This window comes from Hetaerina americana, unplaced genomic scaffold (genome assembly GCF_022747635.1).
Source record: "Hetaerina americana unplaced genomic scaffold, ioHetAmer1.1.p SCAF_10, whole genome shotgun sequence".
Lineage (NCBI taxonomy): Eukaryota > Metazoa > Arthropoda > Insecta > Odonata > Calopterygidae > Hetaerina > Hetaerina americana.
In genome coordinates, this window is record NW_027286070.1 from 45,194,744 (window position 1) to 45,219,304 (window position 24,561).

The following is a 24,561-nucleotide window of genomic DNA, read 5'->3' on the forward strand; positions in this document are numbered from 1 at the left end:
CCCACAAATATAAGCTTCGACTTTCATCCTATCCACTTATTTTCCCAATTGTCCTTCTTACCCTATCTCAGAGCTAATCAACGCTCATGGCCTTGCCTCAAAGCCCAGGTAATGGCTCCAAAGAGTACTATGCTCTTTATCTTTCGGAATTAATTTTTCAGAAAGTCTTTCCACATTTTTTTATTCCTTATTTCTTCACTGCCTTTCACTAAATCACATCTATTTGCGTGTGAATCTAGAAACTTGAACATACGTTAGGGGAGTTTATGCATAAGTTTGGGGAACAACTGCGTCATGAGATTAAAGTTCACTCCAAGGATTCTCTTATATTCTAATGATCTAATGGTCCACAGCAATTGATGATTGACAGCAACGGTCATCAATACTAAGATCGGCTTAACGCTGCAGCTAAGTTCTCCAATGCACCTAGCATTTAATGTCTATAATATGCCCCTTCTCTTTGGCGTCCGTCATTACTTGTTCCACGTTTTTCATCCAGGCTCCTACAAAGTACCTTAAATTTTAAGATTTAAGATCTGCTAATTTTTTCTAACAAATTTCTTACCCCAGAAAGTTGAAACTTCTGGTAATTCTTAAAATAATATTTCTCTAGTCGTACACATTTTTCACAACAACTTGACCCATGGCCGCCAAGAAGTCTTCCATAGATGGGTCCCTTTTGCGCATTGGCAGAGTGCTGATTGTCTGAGACAGAGACTTCTTGGGCTCGTGGCAACAAGACGCTCGTTCTTCTTTGAAATGTCACGCCCACGAACGCATATTTTTCACATCCGTAAGACCATTACCGTGTGTTTCTATCAATTTACGATAGTGTTAAAACAAACACTTGGAGAAAACATATTATTACATACCGCTCCCGTACATCATTACAATATTTAAAACATTGAAAATCTCTCACTCTAGCGGCAGCTATATAAACACTGTACTCTGTATGCCACAACCATTTATATATTGGATTTATTAAGAGCGTCCGCGTATTTTAATCTCAACTAAATTTTTCAAACTATTCTCAGTTGCGAGAAAAAAATGGTATATCTTAAAACTTGAAGATAATAAAGTTTTTCCCCGCAATATTTTCATCTCGACTATTTTCTCTAACAAGCCTGGGCGTTACGAAATATGCAGGATACAGTTTTTTTTTCTGCTTTTCCAAGTTGTCAATAGACATCTTTCCTCTCCTACTCTTCATTGAAATCAGGGAAAAAATAAATTGATAGCAAATTAAAGTCAATAATATGCAATAAGACGGAACATGACGGTACACCTTAATTCCCTGCTGAAATGCGAATAGCTCAAAAAAGACAGCCATCGCCACATTTTATACCCGTCCCCGATTGTAACATCAGTACGCGCAAAAAATGTTGGCTCATGTCTGCTTACGGGAAACCATATACTTTCATAAATATCCCTCAATCCATCCACCTGGTCTCCGTCTTGACTCCCGGTCGCACAGACTACCACGCTTTTGCAAACACCACACCTGTGCTTCCGTAGAAAGTTTTTTTTTAACCATTGATACGGGGGTGTAAAATTTGTATACAATCAAACCTTAGTTTTACAAATTCATAATTTTCCCGCCCCTGCACCCATAATTTTGCCATAGTATCGACACCCTGCTTCCATGTACGTCGGAGATCACTTAAAGAGTTAACACTGAACAACGATTGATCTTTGCAAAATTTAACGCACAGAAAGAGAGTTAATGGCGGTAGTCATTTGTAAATCGTAGTTCGATATTCATTTGTACAATAACTTAAATAAAATACTCTCGGTATTTTTCATATAATGGTAATAATTAAAATCCGCGACCAAAGTAAAAGGAAATTGCCTTTTAATTATTAAATTACCAAATGATATTCCGAGGAAAAAATGAGGAAAGAAGATGGAGGGAGCAAGGTGTAGTGATGCATATGAAAAAAAAAGGTTCTAAGGACAGCATTTGAAAGCAATTCGCACTTAAATAGCACAATACAGTACCATCGCATAATGCTTTAACACAAAAAATGTAGGACATGCAAGCAATTATTTAGAAAGAAGGGCCACCTTATATTTCCCTCGTTCATCATGAAGGCAGTCATTAACTAGACAACAAACGGAATTCCTAGGACAAGTAGTTTACTATTATATACATGTACGGCCTAGGATCAATATTTTATTTCATGCACGGCCCAAAATAATCGTACAAATTCTTATCTACAAAGAAATTTGCAAATCATTAGAAATTTGAAACTTATATCGCACTAGTTTACATTTAGAGACCACAGCGGACTGTGGTAGAAAAATTTTTGCTTTGGGAACAGCAACGATTCAAAGGTGGAGTCGGACATAAAATTAATATTTATTTTGGACAAATGAAAGAAAAAACATTTCGTGAGGTGGTCCATGGCCCCTATACTCTCCTTTTTGGATCCGCCGCGGCAGGAGACCATTATTAATATTCATAATAATGCCACACAAAACTATAAATGATCTAGAAATTAAATTGACAAAGTAGCTCTTATTTTTAAGGTAGGTAGATCATTTTATTGCACCTATTGTAATAAATGAGATTTTCAAAGGTAGGAGACCAGTCTTAAACGACTCAAGCTGCCTGGACTCAAATAGAGGCCAAATTACCACCTCAGGGGGATAGAGGGCAGACGGGACGGCGCTGAGGGTCTGGAGCGAGAGAGCGTCTTCTCCCGTGCTTTTCAAGTCGCCGAGAAGGAACGGAGCGCGCGGGCCTTTAAGACTTCCACCGGCGGACGTCTGCGGCGCTGTGGGCGACGGCAGGAAGCCCTCCACCCTCATAGCACCCCCGAAACCTCCCCGGTCCCCCAAACCCCCTCTCTCTATAGCCTTTCCCGAAAACGTACCCATCGCCCCTCCCGATCCCCTCCCACGAGCTCCTCCTCGCCCCATCCCGAAGAACACGAAACGCTCCCATCCCTTCCCGTCCTCAGCACGCGAGGATCCGAAGGGTAAAGTGAGGTAGGGGAAGTTGAAAGTGTTTGGGAAGGGGTTTGCCCAGCGAGGGCACGACGCCGGGGAAAGGGCGGATGAGGGGAGGGTCAGGAGGGGAGTGCGGCCGGAGGTGGGGAGGGTTAGGATTCTTGGAGCCCCCTCCCCTCCTTCGGCTCTCTCGCTGCCCAATCACGACCGTCGCCTCAGTCCGCCACGGAGAGCGCCACGGTGAGCACCGAGCTGCCGGAGCATCGCAACGTCCCTCCCCTCATTGTGCCAACTTCGTGCGAGAATTCCGCGCCGCTTGGAGAACTTTTCCCAAACGCTGCCGTCCCCTTTGGAAGATTCTTACCTCCTCCACCCGGGGACGTTCTGTGTGGTGCAAGTCCGTCAGGGTAATTTTTTTTCTCGCCAAAAGTGCGCAAGGAGGATTTTTTAGGTGGGCAGTACCACACACTGGGGACGACGTGTTGTGCACGGCATTCAAAGAAAAAAAATCTCCCCCCCTCCGCGGACATCTTCAATTGTCGTGGTGCATTATTCCAGAAGCGGAGATTGCGATACCCCTGACAGAAAAATATTCGAAAGGGGAGGAAAAAAATAGGCTCTCTCAAGGGCGCATGCGTGTCCGCAGTGCTTTGTCCCTCATTTTCAGGCGTCCCGGTACCCTTCTCCCGTCACCCCCCCTGTTTTCGCGCCCTCCCCCACAAATACTCCTCGCCATCAACCACCCTCTTCCCCTATCAAACCTCCCATTTTTTACACCATTTTTGCCAATGGATGAGGGAAGCCCACCACCCACCCCTCCCGCTGGTGTGACAACGCATGGATGGTGACGTGAAATGGAAAAAGTGGTGACCCGTCGAAACGCCGAGGCTGGTTCTGTGCTCCGTTACGGGTTCTTGCGGACGTCGGAATCGCTCCCAAAATCCTCCGGTCCCGCCGTCGCGAACGGATCCCTTTGTTGTAGGGGAGCGGGAGGACCTAGCTACCCTGATGACCGCCGCGCATGGACCCTCCGGGACTCCGAACTGTGAATCGGGTTTGTGTGACCGTTAAAATCTCTCTTGGTGGAAGTGATATCCGAGGGGATCTCGTCGTCAGACTCGCTCGTTTTTTTACGTTGCCTCCGACAGTGGATTTGAGCTTTGTGTTGCCCACCCCCGTCAGAGCTTTGTGGAAAGGCCAGTCGACCCCGCATGTGTGTTGTTGTGTTGTCTCCCGAGTCCGTCCGTCCTCCCCCGCTTCCCTCCTCTTTGGATGTGACGAAGACCGAGAGTGACTTTTAACCCGTCGGATTATTCATGATTCCCCTCTTTCAGGGTTCTTTCAGATTCCAATCTCATCGTTTCCTTCCGGCAGTTTTCCATTGTTCAATAAAGGAAATCTCAAGGAAATTTATTTGAGATTCCTGCCTGAAGGGTTGTGGTTCCATATCTAAATAAATTTTTCCCCTCGACTCTAGTGGTTTTAATAAAAAAATATATGCGAGCACATAATCTCTTGTTTTGAGAGAGAGAGAGAGAAAGAGGAACGTATTAGGTTAAATTTTCAACTTTCCTCGAAAGAAATTGATCGACGATTGCTCCGGAATTAAGAGGGCTCCACAACGATATTATGGGACATTAACTCCATCAAGAAATAACACGTATTTACCAGACGTTCGCCATCAATTCCATAGCGAAAGTACACTTGGTCACGGAATCCAATCACTTTACGAACCCTTCGTTAGCTTGAGGAGAGAGAGAAAAGGTATTTGGGGGGCTGTTTGGAAAACAAAATCTCGCTGGCTGCTGAGTAACCACCCAAAAAAATCGTTTATCGATCACGCGAGACGGAAAGGGAGTGAGAAAGGAAAGAGGGGATAGGGAGAGAAAGGCAGAGAGACGGAGGAAGGAGATCCTAACGCTTAGAGTCATTAATTGATTGATTGCTACCTTGGCAACGGCCTTGCCACCCTCGAGGCGAGATCAAAGCGAGTGAGGAGAGCCGCTCTCGGCTTGGGAAATTGCCTCTTAGCGGTGTCGAGCCCGGATACCGCAAGACTTAGACGTCTCCCTCACGAAAGGGAAAACGTTTTTCTTTGCGCTTGAACGAGGAGATAGGAGTACACCACGGAATATTCACCGCCAATGCCTCGTCCTCATCTCAAACGCCATTTTAAAAAACTCCCTCTCGTCTTCTCTCATACAAGGTGATCGCAAAGGGATTCCTTGCCCGGGTCACTTTTCTGCCCACGAAACCGCCCGCCGAGAACCCCCGGCTTCGGGTTATCCCATTCGCCCATCTCTCCTGACCCTTCGGGAGCACTCGACCGCCCTCTTTCACCACTGCTTGTGGGCCGAGTGAAGTGTGAGAGAAGGGGTCCCGGAATGAGTCCATGACCTCAGGGGCCATCGACACCCATGACGGCGGCTCCGGCGGTCGGATCTTGGGCGCCGCAAACGGGAGGAGCGGCGAGTAGATCGCGTTCGCGGAGGCAGGGCCGAGTCAGGGGCGGCAGGAAGAGGAGGACTAGGGGTAAGTGGAGCGAGTCAGCGGAGACCACTAGGGTGGTGTCGATCGCGTTCGGGAAGGCGAGCGAGTGTGAGACATCTTAGCATCCGAATCTCTCCTTCTCGGGAAAAAAGATATTCCTCTTCGCTTTCTTTCGGCGGGACACCCTTGAGGGAGGGAGAATTCGTGAAGTTAAGACGTGACACATATTTATTGCCCAACTAACACGGATCCAGAAAATTATTTCACCCTCCGTGGAAAGTGAACTTGTGTGTTTATTTTTCTCTCCAAGACTCCCAGCTGTGTGCGGGTGTTTCGTCGGCTGAGGAATTCCCCTTCCGTTGGATTAAGACCCGTCTTCCTAGATTACTTCCACAACTACGAAAGGCGTCCATTCAGAAAGGCAAATACGTGCGAACGCCTCCCTCTTTAATGCGTATCACGCCCACGCTAGTTACGTATCTCTCTCTCTCCACCTTCTCGTACGAATTTACTCGTAACATTAAATAATAATAAACTTCTCCTGTTCCCCGATCACAGTGCTCAGTGGATTATCGCTCGCGTGGATCTTGTGGTGACAACAATCGGGTCGACCTCCAGTGGAAGGGAAAATCGTATCGCCTTGACCTTACAATCCTTCCAATCTCTTGTGTATATACATATATATTTCCTCCTCCTCCGTTTTCTTCCGCCCACCCTCAAAAATTACCCTTCGCGGGGTGGATGAAATTTTCATTTACGGGGTGGATGAAATCAAGGATCGGGCGTTGAAAGGAAGGAGGAATCCCCGAGAACAAACCAAGTGCTTCGTTTTCATCTCACCCCCCCCCTCCGCCTTTCCCCAAGGCACACGTAAGAACCTGGGGGTAAAATAAATCTTTGGACACCCAGATAATGGCGGTGACCCGCGAGACCGGGCCCCAGTGGTCCACGGCCATCTCCGCCTCCCGCCGCCTCCTCCTGGTTCTGCTGCTGCAGCTGTGCCTCGCCGGGGTACGGCTCGGGTCGACGCTGGGTGGCGCCGCGGGCGCCTGCCCCATCGTCTGCGCTTGCAAGTGGAAGGGCGGCAAGAGGACTGTGGAGTGCCCGGAGAGGGCACTATACAGCATCCCGGTCAACGTGGACCCTGAGACTCAGGTAAGACACCAGACGGGGAAATTCGGGGTAGGGGAAGGCCACTTGAACGCGAGAAAAAGCACTCTCCCACGTCATATGGCTTTTATCTTTAGGAAAAATCAGTGCATATAAACCACACTCAGTCCCATTTCCCGACCAATATGAAACCCACCGCTTCTCGGTGTATTTTCCTCATGTCTGCGACATTTCAGCACACGTTATGCAACTTGGGACAACATTGCATGCGCTCATGTAATGCCATGCGACGGAAACGTCTTATCTCCGTTTCTGCAGCGCCGGAAGATTTGCGTCCGATCAACGAGCTTTCTATTATTCACTTGTATTTGGAATTCGCAATCGGCGACCGTTGAGACTCTTTAGGTTTCCAAATAAAACGTTGGGAATGTCAGTTTTCTCAGATGAGACAAGCAAACTGAGCCATGCTTTGATAACTTCTCAACTGATTTTATAAACGCGATTAAATGGGTGTTATACATGAAGATTCTATATCAAATAAGGAATGAAAAAGATGTGAACATTCAGAACACCTACTGAGTAAATGAATGTCTTATTACGATCTTGGAGTTAAGCACAGTCTGCAAATTGTGCTGAAACAAGAAATTAATGCGATTATAAGTATGTGAAATATTCCTTGAAGAAAGAGTTCAACTTCACTCTTCCACTTTGATATTAGTTTTTTAAATCAGGATTAACTCAAATAATTTCTTTTCCCAAATATATTCGCCATTTATAGTGTTTTATTATAATTTAGTTCATCTTTCAGAGAGTTTAATACCGAGGTGTATACCTGTGTCGTTCAATGAGTCCTTAGGGAGAAATAGCAAAACAAATTACTCTGGGAAGTATAAATATCACATGTTTCCACTTCGTTTAGTTTGTAGTCCAAGGGAAGAGAATAATATATTATAATGTAAATGTAAACAATTATGCATAAACATACATAAATGTACATATATATTATTATATAATATATTTATTTATTGATTGTGTCTATCCAGCTTAACCTTCGAAGCTTTCGCTTTGCTTAAGCCATCTATGACCCTCCTTGGTTAAGAAAAACCACGTATTTCCTACGAGATTATTACCGATGGGATTAGGGAAGAAAGTAACTACTGATTGATCAGCAACGCCCACGTTTCTAAATGTAGAAAAGTATATTACTAAAATACATGATCAAAATTCACTATTATCGTTTACTATTTATTCTATTCATTATTTTATTATACCATTTAAGGTCGGTTTTGAATGGACAAAATTTGAGCATCGGGAATGCCTTATGATTTAAACCAGCAGGCTAAAATACTTTTCCAAATTAGTAAAATGATAATATTGCATACACTCTGAAATACTTTCAGCCTCTACGTTAAATAATATCGCATATCTCATGCTACTGTGATTATCAGTCAATTTTTTCATGTACATTTTCTACTGACATGTTTTCATGTTTTCTCGAGAGGAATAAAAAAGTTATTGTAATTTCTATCATACTCTGATTAATCCAACTGTGCCATTACTCGATTTATCATAGTGCACTGATAAATATCGTACATACCTCTGTGTGTGTATCAGAAGGTACTGGAAAAATCTGGAAAGCCTAATAATTCCATCCCATTAAGTGCTCGTTCCAGTTTACCTTAGTTATACTGTTGCATTTGCGGATGTCGTCATGGCGTCTGGAACATTACTGATATATGCGTGGCATGGCCATTTTGATTACTCGTTACAGTGATAGCTATGTAAAATATTGTTTCAATACCCACGTTAAACATTCACTATGCATTCTCTCTATGAAAAATGGCTTTTTTATTTCATTTTGATGTGTTTCGAGAGGTGGTGCTTCCGATTAAATGCTAAATTCATGTGCTATGTATGGAGTTGGAGTCTGTTCTCGAGGTAGAATAAAAAACCATGGTCTTCACATGAGTAAGCGTGGGCATACTTACAGATTTCATCAACCTTAGGTTTTTAAATTTTATTTTAGTTCTAAGCTTTATTTAGTTAACCCTTGTACGTGAATGCATTTTTGGAAAGACTAGAAAACCCACAATTAAGGGTAGTTGAGAATAGTGATGCTTTTTGAAACAGGCATATATTTTTTCCTACCCAACGACTGTTAAGCTCGCAATTTTTTAATATGTGGTCTGTAGGAATTCTACAAGAAACAATAACAATTTTACTCGTATTTTTTTCGTGTTCGATTTCGTCCAGGTTGAAAATTTTGTTTTCTCCCTAAAGCCCCGGCCCTGCTACAATCCCCATCCCCTGAGGGGGGATTCCGACGTCGTCCCCTACATCCTAAAGGTCGTTTGCGGTATGTGATCGACCCTTTCGATGATAGCAGGCGAGGCGAAATGCCACTTGGTGGGAAATTTCCTTCCCCATATTCGTGCACGCAGCCGTACGTACGATTGGAGTGTTCCTGTGAGCGGGGTGGGTGTGGGGGGGTTTCCGCACTCCGCCCGTATGGAGGCGCCGCAAGCGAAATCTCCTTGGATGGCCAGGGACCGCCGCCGGTGTGCAATCCGTGCCTCCCTTACGATGTGCCGTCGTCTGCATTCGGAGATGTGGCTGCATTTGAAGGTTGCATATGCTACGGACTGAACGTTTACGCGATCGAACCCAAAAAGCGATCTTCTACACCATCTTCTCGCGTACTTCACATATTTGCGAATAGTATTCACCCCCGTGACTTTAAGCGAGTTAGCTGGTGCAATACCGGTTCGAACCACACTCCCTCCCTTCCTGTACGAACCTAGCGATCCCTTTGAGAAGTGCCTCGTAAATTCTTACTCAGAAAACGCCGAAGCTGTCGCCAAACTTGAAAGGGTTGTGCTTGCTTTAAGCAAACATTCACGGTGATCTCTAATATTAAAAATGTACTGGTTACAACTTTGAAGGGGAGATACTTTCAGACTGCTGCCAATCAAAACTTGGATTTCCAGGCATTAGGAAACTTAGAACCAAACGAGCACTAAACTTCGTAAAGGGTCTGCCGTAATGCCTGAAGATAGTTCGGAATGCCTATAATGAAAGAATCCTTGCCGTGAATTTAAGCTCGAAGTATTACCATGCAACATATCATTAGAAATATTCCTTCATTTTAATAGATGCATCTAAAAGCGCTCTATCAAGGTAAAAGTGGTCATATTTGTGGAAAAATAAACAAAAATAAGCACGTAAAATTGTCAAAAACTACAAAATACTTACTATACTGCTACTAATTATGCATCCTTCGGATTAATAGTGGGAAAATTAGGCGTTTAAACAATTCCTAGTACAGATACATTATGCAATCATCATTAAATACGACAAGGCTGGAATAGGGAAATTATTTGCAGAAAAATATCACGGAAATCATATAATTTTATTGAAAGGCTGTCTTTTCTTTTAAGATAATTTCCATATCACCCCAAATCAAACAGATTTTGAATAACCCTAAATAAATCAAGCGTTGTTAAATTAAGCTTTAGAAGACATGGAAAAATTGTATAAAAACTTTGTCTTTAAAAATTTTAAATACTTTCATAAATTAAAATCTGAAAAAGAAATTTTTTTGCGATTTTGTAATTGTTGGAGCGAATCCGGAAAAAAAGGATTGCAACAACATATAATCTGCTGTACCTAATTAGGAAAAGAATGGAAAATTGTGAACTTGTATGGGTTTTAATTTTCTTTTCAGTAGTGTTTCAGTGGCCTCATGTAATTTACAACCCCACCCGTTCAAGTGTTTGTTTGTACGTTTTATTTCGGAGGAAAAGCGCGTTTATAGCCTTTGAAGTAACGTTTATTTCGTTAAACTTGCGAGAGGGAGATTTGCCACATTGCCATGAAGGACGTTTGCTTCTCTGTTCAAGACATTTGGTCTAGCATGCAAAAGATCACGATATAAATCGTTCTGGACTTCATGGTCACGCGACAGCATATAAATGAGAAGGGATTGATGCTGTCAAAGCACTTTCCCTACCGTGAGCCCAAATTTCGGAAGATATCGCAATTATAAAGATATGCTGGTGATAAAATCTTGGATAATCGCGATTTTTTTATCCATCTTTCAAAATGCCTCTTAATTTTGCAGTTTTCACTGAGCAAAATATATTCGCCACGAAGTTTTCCTCGGAGGTATCAAGCTTTCCGTGAGCTCAAACCTGCCTTTTAAAATGTGTCCATATCAAGTTGAGCCTGAAGCTGAAGAAAAGTTATTTTACAAATGTTTATAGTTCCAATCAAAATTCAAAAGTGATGAAAAATATTATATGCTCATATTTCTAGTGCATGAGTAAATGGTTCACCTAACGAATACCTCAGGTTTATTCAGGAGACATATTAAAAGATATTGAAAGAAATGCGCTGAAAACCTTATTACGACTCTCCTATGGCCCTTCATATGCTAAGTAAATCTTCGCATCACAGATGTCATTCAAGTAAAAACTGAGATGCTGCTTCAAATTGTCAGTCACCCTTCGGATGTATGTAATTTATTTGAGCAGAACATTAATTTTACTCAAACTTAGTCATAACACACCACTGACAACATTGGTGGTTTTTAGGTGGTGACTTATTTTCCATAATCAGGGGAAGAAAAACCACAGTAACCTGATTTGCAAGAAAAATAGATAATTATATCTCAGGTTCCCTGATTTTACCAGGCTCGGTTTACGTAACCTGCTTTTCATATGGTGGGGGACAGGTGAATCAAACTTATACTATTACCACGGCGGCCATGAGTGATATATTTAATGAAATATAACGCAATGGCTTTCACTTATAATTGTTATAAACACATAAAAGTGTAATCGAAAGTATCTGCGTAATGTTTACTAAATTGTTCGCTTTTTTCGAAGAAATATGTCGTTCATGCAACGGCTCTTTTGTAACAGTGGGTCATTTCGATGTTAATTTTTGGCTCTAGCCGCCCTTTTCGTGGAATATGCTATTTGCCATGCCCCATCGGGACTCAAAGCGATGAAAGAAGTCGTAAATTCACCGGCTTCTCTCAAAAGCCGAATATTTGCTCGCATCAGAGTTGCCCCTGGGGAAATTAAACAAGCTAAGTTTTTGGGAGAGAGAGAGAGTAAATAATAGGGAGTGTTTATCTTCTCCCACGCACACACCATCATTCAATACACAATGCGCTTTGGACCGAAATACGTTTTGTGGCATCCTCACAGGCTCCTTGAGAATGTAAAACGGATTGTCTGAGACCCAAAGATGCCATCGAGAGACTTATAGCAGCCCGTTATTCACTAGGCTCACCCCATTCCTCCCACTGATTTATCAATTTTTCTGCTTGAAAATATTACTTTGTCGGAAAGCTTTTCCCAACCCAATGCCTCCATCATTTAGCAAGCGCTTCTTAAGATTGACTTATAGACTTAAGATTCGATGAACCTAAGTTTTATCCACTAAATATTCCTGATAAATGTTTTAATTCTTTCAAGTTGCATAGCGTTAAATTAGCGGCAGGGGTCTTGAGTTGTTTGCATGTTATGATGCACGATTTAAGGTAGGGTAAAATGAAAATTATAAAACGGTAAATTGGGATGAATAGAATGGAAAAAGTAAGAGATTCGCTTAACATGGTGCATAGTTAGGGTTTTTGCTTGGAAGATTAAAGTTTTTTTACGTCATAATGGGTGTAAATATTTCGGAACAATGAATAATGCAGTTTCTTTCTTTCGATGGTGGCGGTTAGTATTTTTAAAGTACGCATCTAATTTACCCGATTAAATAGACTTTTCTAATGAGGAAAATTATGTGGAAAGTAAAAAAAATGCATATTTACGTAGTATATCTTGCCTAGTAATTTCTAGTTGGACTACGTACAATCCGAACCACAGTGACCCTTGTTTAACCCATGGATGGCATTCGGAAAACTGAAACGAATCAATAGTGTGTCAGTGCGGACAAATCTATTTTATCAGTTAAATAGGAATTAAACAAGACCAACAATTTATAAATTAATACGGACGCCTGAATTATAATGGTATTCAGGCAAAACATGGAGAACCACGATTCAATGAAGAGGCAGAGAAAATTTTATCCATCATAATGAAATTAAATATTCGATGTAAATACAACATCTGGAAAACGTTTTGCGATAAAGAAGGAATGCTAGACTCATTACACTCGCATATCTCAGATACAGATTTGATAAAAGACGAGAGAGCAAATATTTTTTCAACTGTATGTGATTGAGCCCACTGTTATTTTCTTCATAAACGCACTTACACTAAATATTTTAGATTATTTTCATTTCCCCTTGTTTAAAATGCTTAAGGTTAAGTTTCTTGTTGGTTTAAAATACGAATCGATTTAAAAGGCTCGTTCTCCTGTTATTCTCGCACAAATGACCATCCATCTGGAAAACTAACTTTCAAAGCATTCGATAGACATTTCGATTTTCAGAAATAAAATCATTTGAACACGAACTCGACAAACATTTCGCACTCATCCCGAAAGCTGTCTGTAGACCCGTCTGTAACGAAATGAGCAGTCAACAATTATCCACTTCCACTGATTATGCCCCTCCCCCATCATCATTTCTGTGGCATTCTCCAGCTTTCCTTATTAGTCCCATGGGTGCCTTGACATGGGAAAGCATTATTTAAATACAATCAATCGAGTTGGGTTCGTTTCGAGCCTCGTTCCCTGCTTTCGACGTCCCATTTCAAGAGAACCGGTTGCAAATACCTATCGATGATGCACACGCACGGGGTGGGGGAATGGATATAGGGGAAGGAGAGGATGGAAAGGATGAGAGTCAGGGAACCCTCAACCCTTTCCAAATGCTCTGCTATGTATATATATATATATATATATATATATATATATATATATATATATATATATATATATATATGCATGCTATCGTGCACTCGATGGACATGCATATGAAGATCAGGTCGAAACTGCGGTTGCGCCGCGGCACTCAGATTCAAAGCCATTGATTTATGCAAAAGAGATATCAAATTCTTCCTTTGTTTACAGGAGATGGGAGCTTGGACCAAACTGGTGGACAATCGTACGTGTTTAATTTCAAGCAGTGTGTAGTTCACTTATCAGTGCAAAATTATTTTCCTTGCGAAATAGGGATCGATGTGGTCTTACTCGCTCTTGCAAATAAAATTATATATGCTCCGCTCTCATTTTAAACCTTCCAATCACTACTTAACAGCCTACGTTATTTATATTGATAACGCTGAGCGTATTTTGAGTATCCCTTTTTGGTGTGTAGTGGAGCGCGAGCGATTTTATCGCTGCAAAATGTGAACGGAGTTTGACTGAAAATTAAAAAAAAAAGTAGAACGCTTTCGGACAGGTTGCCTGTTTCATCTGATACGCAGCGCAGCGAAGGGGATTTGAATTATTTTAATTCAGTGGGACCAGAAAATAAAATAGTAATGAACCTGGCGTTGTGAAGTTCCATTGCGGAAATCAGGGTCCCAGTTCAAATAAAAAAAATAACTTTAATGTCATATTTTTGAATATTGCTCACAGTCGAATTGACCTGGATTTTTGCCATTATTTGCACTCTAATGAAAACCATTTATGCTCTTTGAAATACTCGGTGTCTGTCGCGTGAGTACGATATCTCTTCGCTTCGTTAACAAAGGACAAATCAATCATTGATATTTACCGATTATGTATTGGTACAAGTTCAGTATGCTCATATGAGTTTTGCAGTTTCTAAACAAACAACAAAATACCTACCACAGAAAAAACTATTGGCAATAAGAAATGCATGATTTTAAGGAATAGTGCAGGAATGATTATGACACGCTGGGTGAATATATAACTACATACATTCGCCACTCATCATATAAAAAAAAGCTGTGTACCTGAAATTGAGGCTCAAACTTGGGAATAGTTTAATTTCGTTTTTAACCACTTGAAGCAAGAGTTTATGCATCGTTAGAACATGCGATTAAATATTATTTTTTCTTTTCAGATGAATACCAATAAGAATAACATTATCTGCCAACGTGATCACTGAAAATCTCATTCCGAGCGAAGATTCCCCAAGAAATATTTCACTTCACCATAAACCAACCGATCACTTAATGTACAAAGAGGAGTTAAATAATCCACCCATTCGAAGACGGTCGGTCCCCGCGCAATTCTCGCCACTCTCTCCCGGTGCCCCTTTAGGTGGAATAAGGAAATTAGAATTCATCTCCTTGAACCCTAGACGGAGTTCTCGGGGAAACACACGGACCCAACCACACTGAGCATTGGGCATGAGGAGCGTGTGAGCCTTGGGCGATTCGGAGAATCCATTTCGGGGGCGACCGTGTCTAGCGATGATGTTCTTTCCTAAGAATCCGTTCCTTTGCGGTCGCGTGCTGGAGGGAGGCGGGATTCCTACCGTCGTCAGAAGGAACCCTGTGAGGGGTGTGGTGCGACCAACACCCGCTCCCTCAAACCACCTCCCCCACTTCGCGACGTCGAAATCACGGCACATCCATTTGGGGTGGTATGGGCGGAGGGGGGGCCTCCACCCCTCATTAGCTTCGATCGAAGAACGAAATCGACCAATCCTCCTTTGTTACCCAAGGAGACAATCGAACCTATCGATATTGCCGCATTCGACGATGCGCATTGATTGGCCATTTGGATGATTCACCCTCAAAGATCCGGACGAGCATTAGCTACTGTTACATCCGCTGGTGAAAAACTATTGTTTTCTTCTTTTCCGTTTGCCTCGACCGATGGTTCTTGGCTTTCCAACGATTCGACGTCACTGACCTAGTGCTGTGAGTTTCATCATTGCAAAAAGGCAGAACGAAATATGCTTCAGTCAGTCGCGTCAGTTGGCTGCCAATGGGCAATTACGTGCGGATCGCTTAATCACCGGGGTATAACGGTCATTTAAATCCACCCCGCTCGCAAGGAACTTAAATATCGCTCAAAAAGCAAAATAAGGGCACAGGCACGCAAGCATGGATGACCTTTGCGCAAGGCTGTTCCTTTTCGTAAACTGAATTTCGGAAAAATTCGTGAACAAGGGAACGTCCTTTTTTGAGCCGTCTTGCCAATTCGTAGGAAATCTGAAACTCATGGCGCCCTTTATTATTCCTCTCATTTATACCGATACCTAAAAAGGTGGTGTGGAGAAAGTTACCTTTCGGAAAATGATCTTTATTCATGAGCGTATGTGTATTCGAAATCATTTTCACGCATTCAAAGGATAAAACACACATATAACGGCCTACCATTACTGCCTTTCTTCCAGAAAGTTCTTGCTATCTGCGGCAGAAAATAGCATCCGAATTTCACACGGCCAGGTGGTCATACAGAAAGAGTCAAAAAAATGCAACTCTGGAGGCGAATTCGCAATTTTTTTTGCTTCTATTATTTCTTCGATTCACTGAAGCTTCTTAAAACCTGACTATTCGGTCCGGGACTGATGGTCTCATATCAGTCGTAAGTGTGAGCGAAAATGCAGTGCATGTATATCCGCTGTAATGACATTGATTGCCCATCGCATTGGATTGATTAACATATAACACAATATGCAACACGCGTGCAATATAGCAAAGTACGGCTAGGCCTTCAATAAATGGGTGTTGCATTCTTTCAGCCACTTTTGCTTATTTTGGAAAAAATCAATGATAATGGCTTATCTATCAAAAATATGAATATCCACTTATCAGGTCGATAAGTTAAATCAGTTCGGCTTATCAGTTTAAATCCATCCCGTCAGTGGCCAGTGATAGTGTCATTATATGGATAGAATTTTTTTTAATAGCATGGAAAACGAAGCTAGAAGATTCATTGTCCCTACATGGTTAAGTGTTGATAAAATATATATTTAAAAAATGGGTTTACCTGTCTGATATGCTTACTTTGCCCTGTATACACTGTTAAATCTAAAATATATTAAAAGTAAAGTATTTGAATTTCATATTGCTATCCATCTATCACATTTGGATCGTCAGTATTTACTTTACACTTTCAAGGCTTCACATAGTGGAATTGTTTGATACCCATATTAAATGAGTTTGTAATTGTTCACAGACTTTAGGAATCACCGCAAGTTGGTGAAACGCGTTGTTTCTTAAAATAAAGTTGTGGAAAATTAAAAACTCATTTAATATGGTCCTCAGTATATACCAATATTTCTTTCAATGGACATTTTTCAAATAACTGCTCTTAATAAGGTAGGAGGATTAGGAATGGCAATATTAATAGAACTCCTTCCGATTAAAATCTTCAGTATACGTACTCCTATTATGGCTACGTTTTGGTAGAAATCAAATAACTGCTCTTTACATGGTAGGGGAATTAGGAATGGTAATAATAATAATAGAAGAAACGTAACCTTATATATAGTTATGTGTGGTAATATATGCTGACTTTGAATGTTACATCATGAAAATATACTTTCCAGATTTTTAATAGGCTTACGTTCATTATGAGGCTCGTCTGCTTACATACTAAAGCGACTTGTGGCGAAGAAGAGCCGAAGTTAACCTTTTCTGAGTATGACTCTGACCGAGTTCATTCGCAGGAATAGCGACGTATTTCTTTATTCTCGTGTAATCAAACATTTCATCCTCGGGAAGGGGACACGTATCGAATAAAGTGTTTATTACACCAATCAGATTCGGCGGCCGTTTAATTTTACTTATTTTTTTGGCATCAGGGGGTGGGAGGCTCTAGATTTTCGGCAAATTTACCCGATGGCAGAGCAGTGATTTCGGACGTTTGGTACAAGAGATAAAGCTGCCAGGCACGTCGTGATAAGGGGACGTGCACTCGGTGCGTCTGATTTACGTGACAAACAGAAACTTCCCTTTTTTCCTAAAAGGGCGTGGACTGAGATAGGTGCTCTAAAGATTTCAAAATTGACTGGCGGTTGTGTTTGACATGCAAAATATTTTTCAGTCGGCATCACCATCAATTTTGTGGACCGTTAAACATTTGATGGAGAGTTTTTGTGTGCCTTTTCATCTTTGATTTCAATCCCTCCGTATTTCAGACTATTATCGATTCCATTATGTGTAAAGTTATTGCCAGTTTTCCGTGCTTTGCGCTTCAAGGTTCAATTGTGGTATTGCCATTATAAATATGAGAAAGGTATGAAATAGATTGGCCATTTAATTGATGGCGATATTCATGAGCATGTATGGACATTTTATTAGCGTCGTGGCACAATAAACATATTAGGTTAATAATTTTTGGCAAAATAACTAGTGAACACATGCAGCATGTTAATTCTTACTAACCGGCAAAGTTTAAGAACCCAACTGCTTATCTTTCATTAAACTGCTTCACTTTACCATAGTAGCCGAGAGGATAATATATCACTATGATAATTGCAATTTTAACATCAAAAGGTACTCTTGGACCAGATATCGAACAATGGTTGTTTCTCCTGCGAAAGAAATTTGCAGGGGTAGTCTTCCACTTAGGAATACAAACTGCATAGAGTTTTTCGTTAATTTAACAAATTATGAGTCGCAAATTTTCTATACTATCCTACGATTGATTACAAATGTTGGACTACGAAACGTCAACTTGTTTACTAACTTCACAGACTCGAGCAAGGGATTCAGACAGAAGGGGGGGAACACACACGACGATGAGCGTTCGGAGAGACCGTCTGTCATTACAGACCAACTGGTGAGCTCAGTTGACGAATTCGTGAGGAACGATCGGCGCGTCACAATTGATGACATCTGTGAGCATTTTCCCAATGTTTCTCGAACAATTGTTCATGAAATTGTTAAACACCATCTGCATTATGCAAAAATTTGTGCAAGATGGGTCCCTCGCGTATCTCAATGAGCTGGCGGCGAAGGACTATGCAGCAGGAATACAGAAACTTGTCACACGTTATGACAAATGCCTTAATTTGCTTGGAGATTATGTTGAGAAGTAGTTTAAAGTATCCTCTTTCAAATAAATTTTTTTATGTTTGTTAATATTTACTTTTGTCTTTTTATTTCACGAACGGGTACTACTTTCCGGATGACCCTCGTATTTTATATTTTACCATGCCGTTTGGTTATGCCAATCATTTTATTATCGAACAAAGAATGTGATAATGCTTTAAAATAAATGTGGTCAATATGTTAAATAAAAAAAATCGTGACATCTCAGGGAAGGCATCACTAGAAATTTAGTGCAGTTTCGAATCTATTGAAATGATTGGTGTTTTAAATGGCACCTAATTTACTCCATGAAATATACTCTGGTTTTCCAACAGTAAACCATTACTTTCGATAAATTTAGTCTTTGAATCGATTTCTTGATAGCATCAAATTAATTTTGACTGACATTTTAATTTAAACCATAGTTTACAGTTAAGGGTCGCTTATGTAATTATTTTAACAGAATAAAGAACAAATAAAAGATAAAAGTTTCATTCATAGCTCATATTCAAGGATTTTTTATTATAGTGGAAACGGAAACTTCTTTTTTTCTGAACGACTATAGAATGAGAGAGTTGCTCTAAGAATGTAAACATTGACAACAGGCTGTACTTGACAAGCGAGCTATTTTTCATTCACTATCAACTTCAATTTTAGGAATAGATAAAACATTCCGTTGAGGGTTTTAATGCCTCTTCATGTAAAAATACTGTTATTTTACTGTGTAATGTACGGAGTTATGCTATGGTATTTAAATAAACAAGAAAAATGTGCAATACCCTAGCCATTTTACTAACTGTGATATTTATATGCATACGATGAAGTATAATTATCATTTTCGAGATGTTGATAAATATTATTAGTTTAGTGCCAAATTTCTACGACTATGATATCTTTTGTTAGTCGTATTGAGGGAAAAATATTTTAGCATTGTAGTTGAAATTCGAGGAAATATTTAGTGAAATGTTTAGTACAAAGTGCACCGGATGATGTTTTCAATGTATTTATATGCATTTTTAGATAATTACTACCCGAATGAACAAAATAAAGTTAAAATTGTATAATTAGAATCCATTCAAATTATAATAGACTTCCTTGGTCCACAACGGTTATCACGTTTCCATCCAGCTGACCTCGCGAGGGCCAGTTTAAAAATTAGCAAGTGTAAATAGAAAATAATAATCTTAATAACTCATAGTTTTTAACTTCTGGTTGCAATACGATTGGGCGATTATAGCATTATTTCGATTAGGGATGACTTTGGGAGTCTGAGAAGTATTCATATTGGTTTGTTTCATTTACATTAAAATTTTAAATTCTCGCTATCAGGGGTAGGTAGTGAATGAATCAGTTTTTTCGCGAGAGAAATATTATGCCTTAGAATTTGTTGAAGCCAATGTTGTGACTTTGCGAAATTTCTTCTCATCGTTCAATGAACCCTGTGGCTTAATTTGTTGAGGCCTCCAATACCCCAGATAAAAAGCAGCAAGAACTTCAGAGTAAGGAATGAAAATTTTATTTAGACCCGGCAGGACATTCCTTTCGTGTGTCCTTTGTTTTCGCCATCTGCAGAGCAAAACGACGGATCCCGAACCGAAATCCAACGCTCTCGCGCCCTCAATTTTTATCACAGCAGGGAGCCTTTGTAGTATGCTGTTTTATTTTTCCGCGAGCACAGAGAATTCGCGATTGTGTACATTTTGCGCACACGAGGACGCACCCGACGTAACCCACTCAGCGAAATACACACACACACACACACACGCACGCACACGGGCCCAAGTCTGTGTGAAATATGTTTCTCTCGCGCATGCCGCAGATGCGAGTACCTCCACAAAGGAGTCGCTCGGAGAAAGGGAAATAAAAAGTGATAAAAAACCGTATGATATTAAAAAAAACACACACACACTCACACGCATAGCGGCTTGCATTTTATACTTGTTGCGTCATCTCGTGAGGATGACTTGAGATGCTATTCCGCTGCACCCGATTGATTTCTTCTCTCCACGCCCATGAGTCAATTCTTTTCACTACTCGACTTCATCCTCCATACAAAACTCCCGCGAGTGCTGTCTCCAACCCCTTCCCTCCATCCTTTCCATGCGAAAATCCAACCTAACCAATGAGAAACAAGGAGAAAAACGCGTCTCCTTCCAATAGAGAAAAAGACGGAAACCGCTGAAATGAAGGAGCATACCCCCTTCCCCCTTTCAACGGGCGGGAAGGAAGGGAAAGGGGGAAATGGCGGAGAGGGATGGAGGTTGAATCGGAATGGGTGGGTGGGTGGGGTGGGATAAAAAAGGAAAGTGGGAAGGAAGATGGGATGAGAAGGGGGCTCTTAACCTAAATGAAACCGACCGGGAGAGCGGGGGTGGCGGAGGACGTCCCCTTCCCCCAACATCCCTTCACCTCCACCGCCCCCGGAGAGGGAGACATCTGGTGGGATGGGAGCGGAACCAAGGGAAGATTCAAATACTGACGTGCATCTCCTGGTTTCCAGCGTAATGTAATGGAAGATTTACGGCCTCAAACCCCTACCTCACTCTCAGATCCCCTCCAACCCCGCCCCGTCCTTACCTCCTCGCTCATTGTTGGCACACTCCTTCATAATGGGGAGCTCCCCGCGACTCTCTTTCCACCCTCTTCCCCTCCTCCCCCTCGCAACAATGACTTCCAAAGCTCGCGCTCTCTCTCTATCCCTCTCTCTTTCACTTCTTCCCCCATTCCTCTCACCCCTCCAACTCTCTCAAAAGGATACTTTTTCTCCCTCTCTCTCTTCTGTACGGACTAAGGAAGAGACCTGGGGAGGGGGAGGAGAGAGAGAGAGAGGTGGGTGGCGATAGTTATACGGGGCGGGGAGGAACTCGAGAGATGGAGAGTTTTTGGGTGAGGAGAATTGTTGGGCGAGGAGAGCGTGGGTGTGGGAAGCCAACGAATGAGTTGGAAGGGAAGGAGAGCGAGAGAGACAGAGGGAGGGGTTCGGACCTACCGCTCATTCGCCGAGTTTCCGATTTTTCTTATTCCGCGCACAAACAGCAGAGCATGGAGCCGATGGATTCACCCGCCAAAGAGCACAAAGTCGTTCGTTCGTTCGTTCCACGTGATCCTTTTGGACCCAAAGTTTCCCCTCCCCCTTTTACTTGCCTCCTGCAACCCTTCCCCCGATATCTCAACCTCAAGCCCCTCCCACTTCCTATCTATCTCCGAGCCTCCGAAACGAATCCAGCGCGCGCTCCGGAGAGAGAGGGAGAGAGACAGAGAGAAAGGAAGAGAAAAGAGACGGGGATCTGGGAATGGGAGAAGGGGTAGGCTTCTGAGGGAAAGGGTTTGTCTTCTCCATCTCCCACCCCCTCCCCGTATTTTCTCCAAGGCATTCCTTTGTTGAGCCATATGGTTGTGGGGTGGGACCGTGAGGGATAAGGGAGTGGGATGGAGTGGAGGCACTAAGGGGGTCGGGAGGGATCCGGGGGAGGCATATGGGCCCCCAGGGCGTTTTCTATGCGCTAGATCGGGGTCTCCCGAACGCGGATGCACGTTCTCATGGGGTTTACTTCCAGGGGGACCACTGGGTTGGTACTTGATAAATCTAACGATCCTGTCTAGAAAACATGGTATCTTACGCTTCTGACATATCACATGAATTGAGAAAACGGTGGTGTGGCAATGCAAATTTTTTTCGGAAATGGGATAGTTGCTCAAGAAAAAGTGATGTACCTACTCAAAGGCATCATATTTCTCCCGCGGATTGGATGCATCCGCGGGTGAAGTATGTTTATAGTGTGTAAGGATGGTTATAAGTTATAGCGTTTAACGATTAAAGATCGTATGGTCGATTAAGATTAACCCAATGGGATTATGTTGAACTAATTCACACGTTATCAATCCTTATATTAGTTGTGAGTTGTTCTCAGATTTTATCGTAAATGATAGTGCTGCTCCGTTTTGAGGTTTAATATATTTACCAGATATCCTACAAGTACAAGATCGGCTTTAATGGCAGTAATGCCTTAAAAGAAATATAAAACAAGCTTTTACCCATCTTCCGGATAATAAGCGTTAGTGATGGAGAAAATGAATATATATCAGAGACAGAAGACAATACTTTTCACGCTATGACATTTTTAGATAATTTTAGAGATTGTGCAGTAAGTTTAAATGCAAGTTTTGGTAGCTAGGAGATTGGTCGCAGCTCATTGATTGTAGGATATATTGAAAGAAAAACCCAAAATAGATCGAATCATGGTTGTCTGCAGAGGAAAAATGCAGGAAAAGCGTTACAATGAGACGCGTTATAACTGAATAATTAGCTATTACATCTCCTTAACTTCACCCTTTAACGTCAGTAACCCGGTTTAAAACGTATTTCGTAACCACTGGCTGATGCCTTAATTCAATTTTTCCTGAGTAAGTGACGGCCGGCTGAGCGAAGGGTAGATGCTATCTTCATGAGTTAAGAATGCACGATTTAAATAACCCACTTGATAATCATACATTAGTTTCATTAAGAAACTGAAGGCCCTTACGAATTAAAGTCACCGTATTTTTTTGTTTTTTTTTTTAACTTTTCTGGACTTTTTCATTTTTATCCGCTTGTTAGGTGTCTTCCTCACGTACTCCGCTCGACGAATTCCCGTGGTAAATTGAAGAAGTCTGAGACTTGGCCGTGAATAAATACTTCCTGGGTGGCCGATGCGTTTTAGCTTTCTTATTTCCTCCCTATTCCTTGAGCGGAGGGCTTTTTTCTTTCTCTTAAGTGTTTGTTTTGATAGGAAGTTTTGATAGCAATCTCTCACATTTCTTTTCGGCTTTTCTGGGAAATTGTGTTTTCTAAAGTTGTGAAACTTTTGAAGCGCTCAGACCATAAACTCCTGTCAGCTTCACGCACATAATTCCGAAAGTAATGGTTACAGTTTTTTTCTTCCTTTTTTAATCTCGCTGTGACACACACGCAAGCTATAAGAATACAACTGAAAATTTGTGCCAGAATCCTCGAATGTATGTAAACTCTAAATATTTAATCATCTCTCCAACTCGAAGTTTTGCGGAGACTACAAAGTTCTAACCAAAGTAATGGATATGTCAAATATAATGTTTTGCGCTCAAGAATCAAATATATTCAACCTGTATATTTTACTTGGTCACAAATTGATCAAAAGAGGGTACAGATTGTTGTTAAAAGAATTGCTAAAAATCTTCAATAGTACTTGTCCTACACCAAATCAGATGTTCCCTTCTGCGTCATATTTCTAACAAAACGTTTTCGACGCTTTAACAAATATTCTTACTCTGAGCAATCTCGTCATCTTATTTAAATCATCCGCATTAGAAAAAAATAATCAAAAGCGCGAGCATAGAATTTAATTAATTTATTGTAATTTAATAGGAATACTAGTTTATTAATAGATTCTATATTTAATAGAATAATAGTAAAAATGTTTCGGCACAAATATAACTCTTTGATCTATCTTGAGCGCGAACAGCAGTGAATAACAGTTATCCCTCAATCACTAGTAGATTTGACCTCATTTACGTTGGTCCGCATGTGCAGCGAGAGATTCTTTTTCGCCCCCTAGGCCCAGATGCTGCTTAAACTTACACAGCTTAGGATTTATTGTTGGTAGCAGACTTTACGTTTCCCTCTAACCCCTAACAGAGAAGGGAGAACCCTTATTTTAGCGCCACCTCTAACCTCAAAATTCTCACTACGCCAATTCGGGAGGTGATTCCGGATTGAGGGAGGCAGTTTTGGAGGCTGGGGAGTGGTGGCTTGAGAGGGAGGACTCTCTCTCGAGAGGGAGGAAACTATGTAGCCGAGTGGAGGAACGCGGTGTGCGGCGGGGAGAAGGAAAGAGGGACCCGGCAAGAACGTGCCCGCGCGCGAGTGGGGTGAGTCCCAGAGTCGTTCTCCTCTAGAATCGGGTTCGCTTCGAGAGGGATGGAAGAGGAATGGGAGGGAAGAGTTTCAGCAGTTTGGGTGGAAGGAAGACGCCTGGTGTAAGAAGAGACACTATCGCTATTTGTAGCTGAAGAGAAGAAGAGGCTCCCCATTGTCTGCCGAGTGGAGGGAGTTTCGGGGAAGGGACGTGGA

At 41.7% G+C, this 24,561-nt stretch overlaps 1 protein-coding gene across 1 annotated transcript in view; it reads left to right on the forward strand.

Moving 5' to 3' along the window:
- Positions 1-5,527: 5,527 nt before the first annotated feature.
- The window catches only part of kek1 (kekkon 1), a 102,895-nt gene continuing 83,861 nt past the window's right edge, over positions 5,528-24,561 (forward strand). Inside the window, exon 1 of the mRNA XM_071598598.1 lies at positions 5,528-6,597. Coding sequence (XP_071454699.1) covers positions 6,355-6,597 — 243 coding nt within the window. The 5' untranslated portion in view covers positions 5,528-6,354. The remainder of the gene's footprint in view (positions 6,598-24,561) is intronic.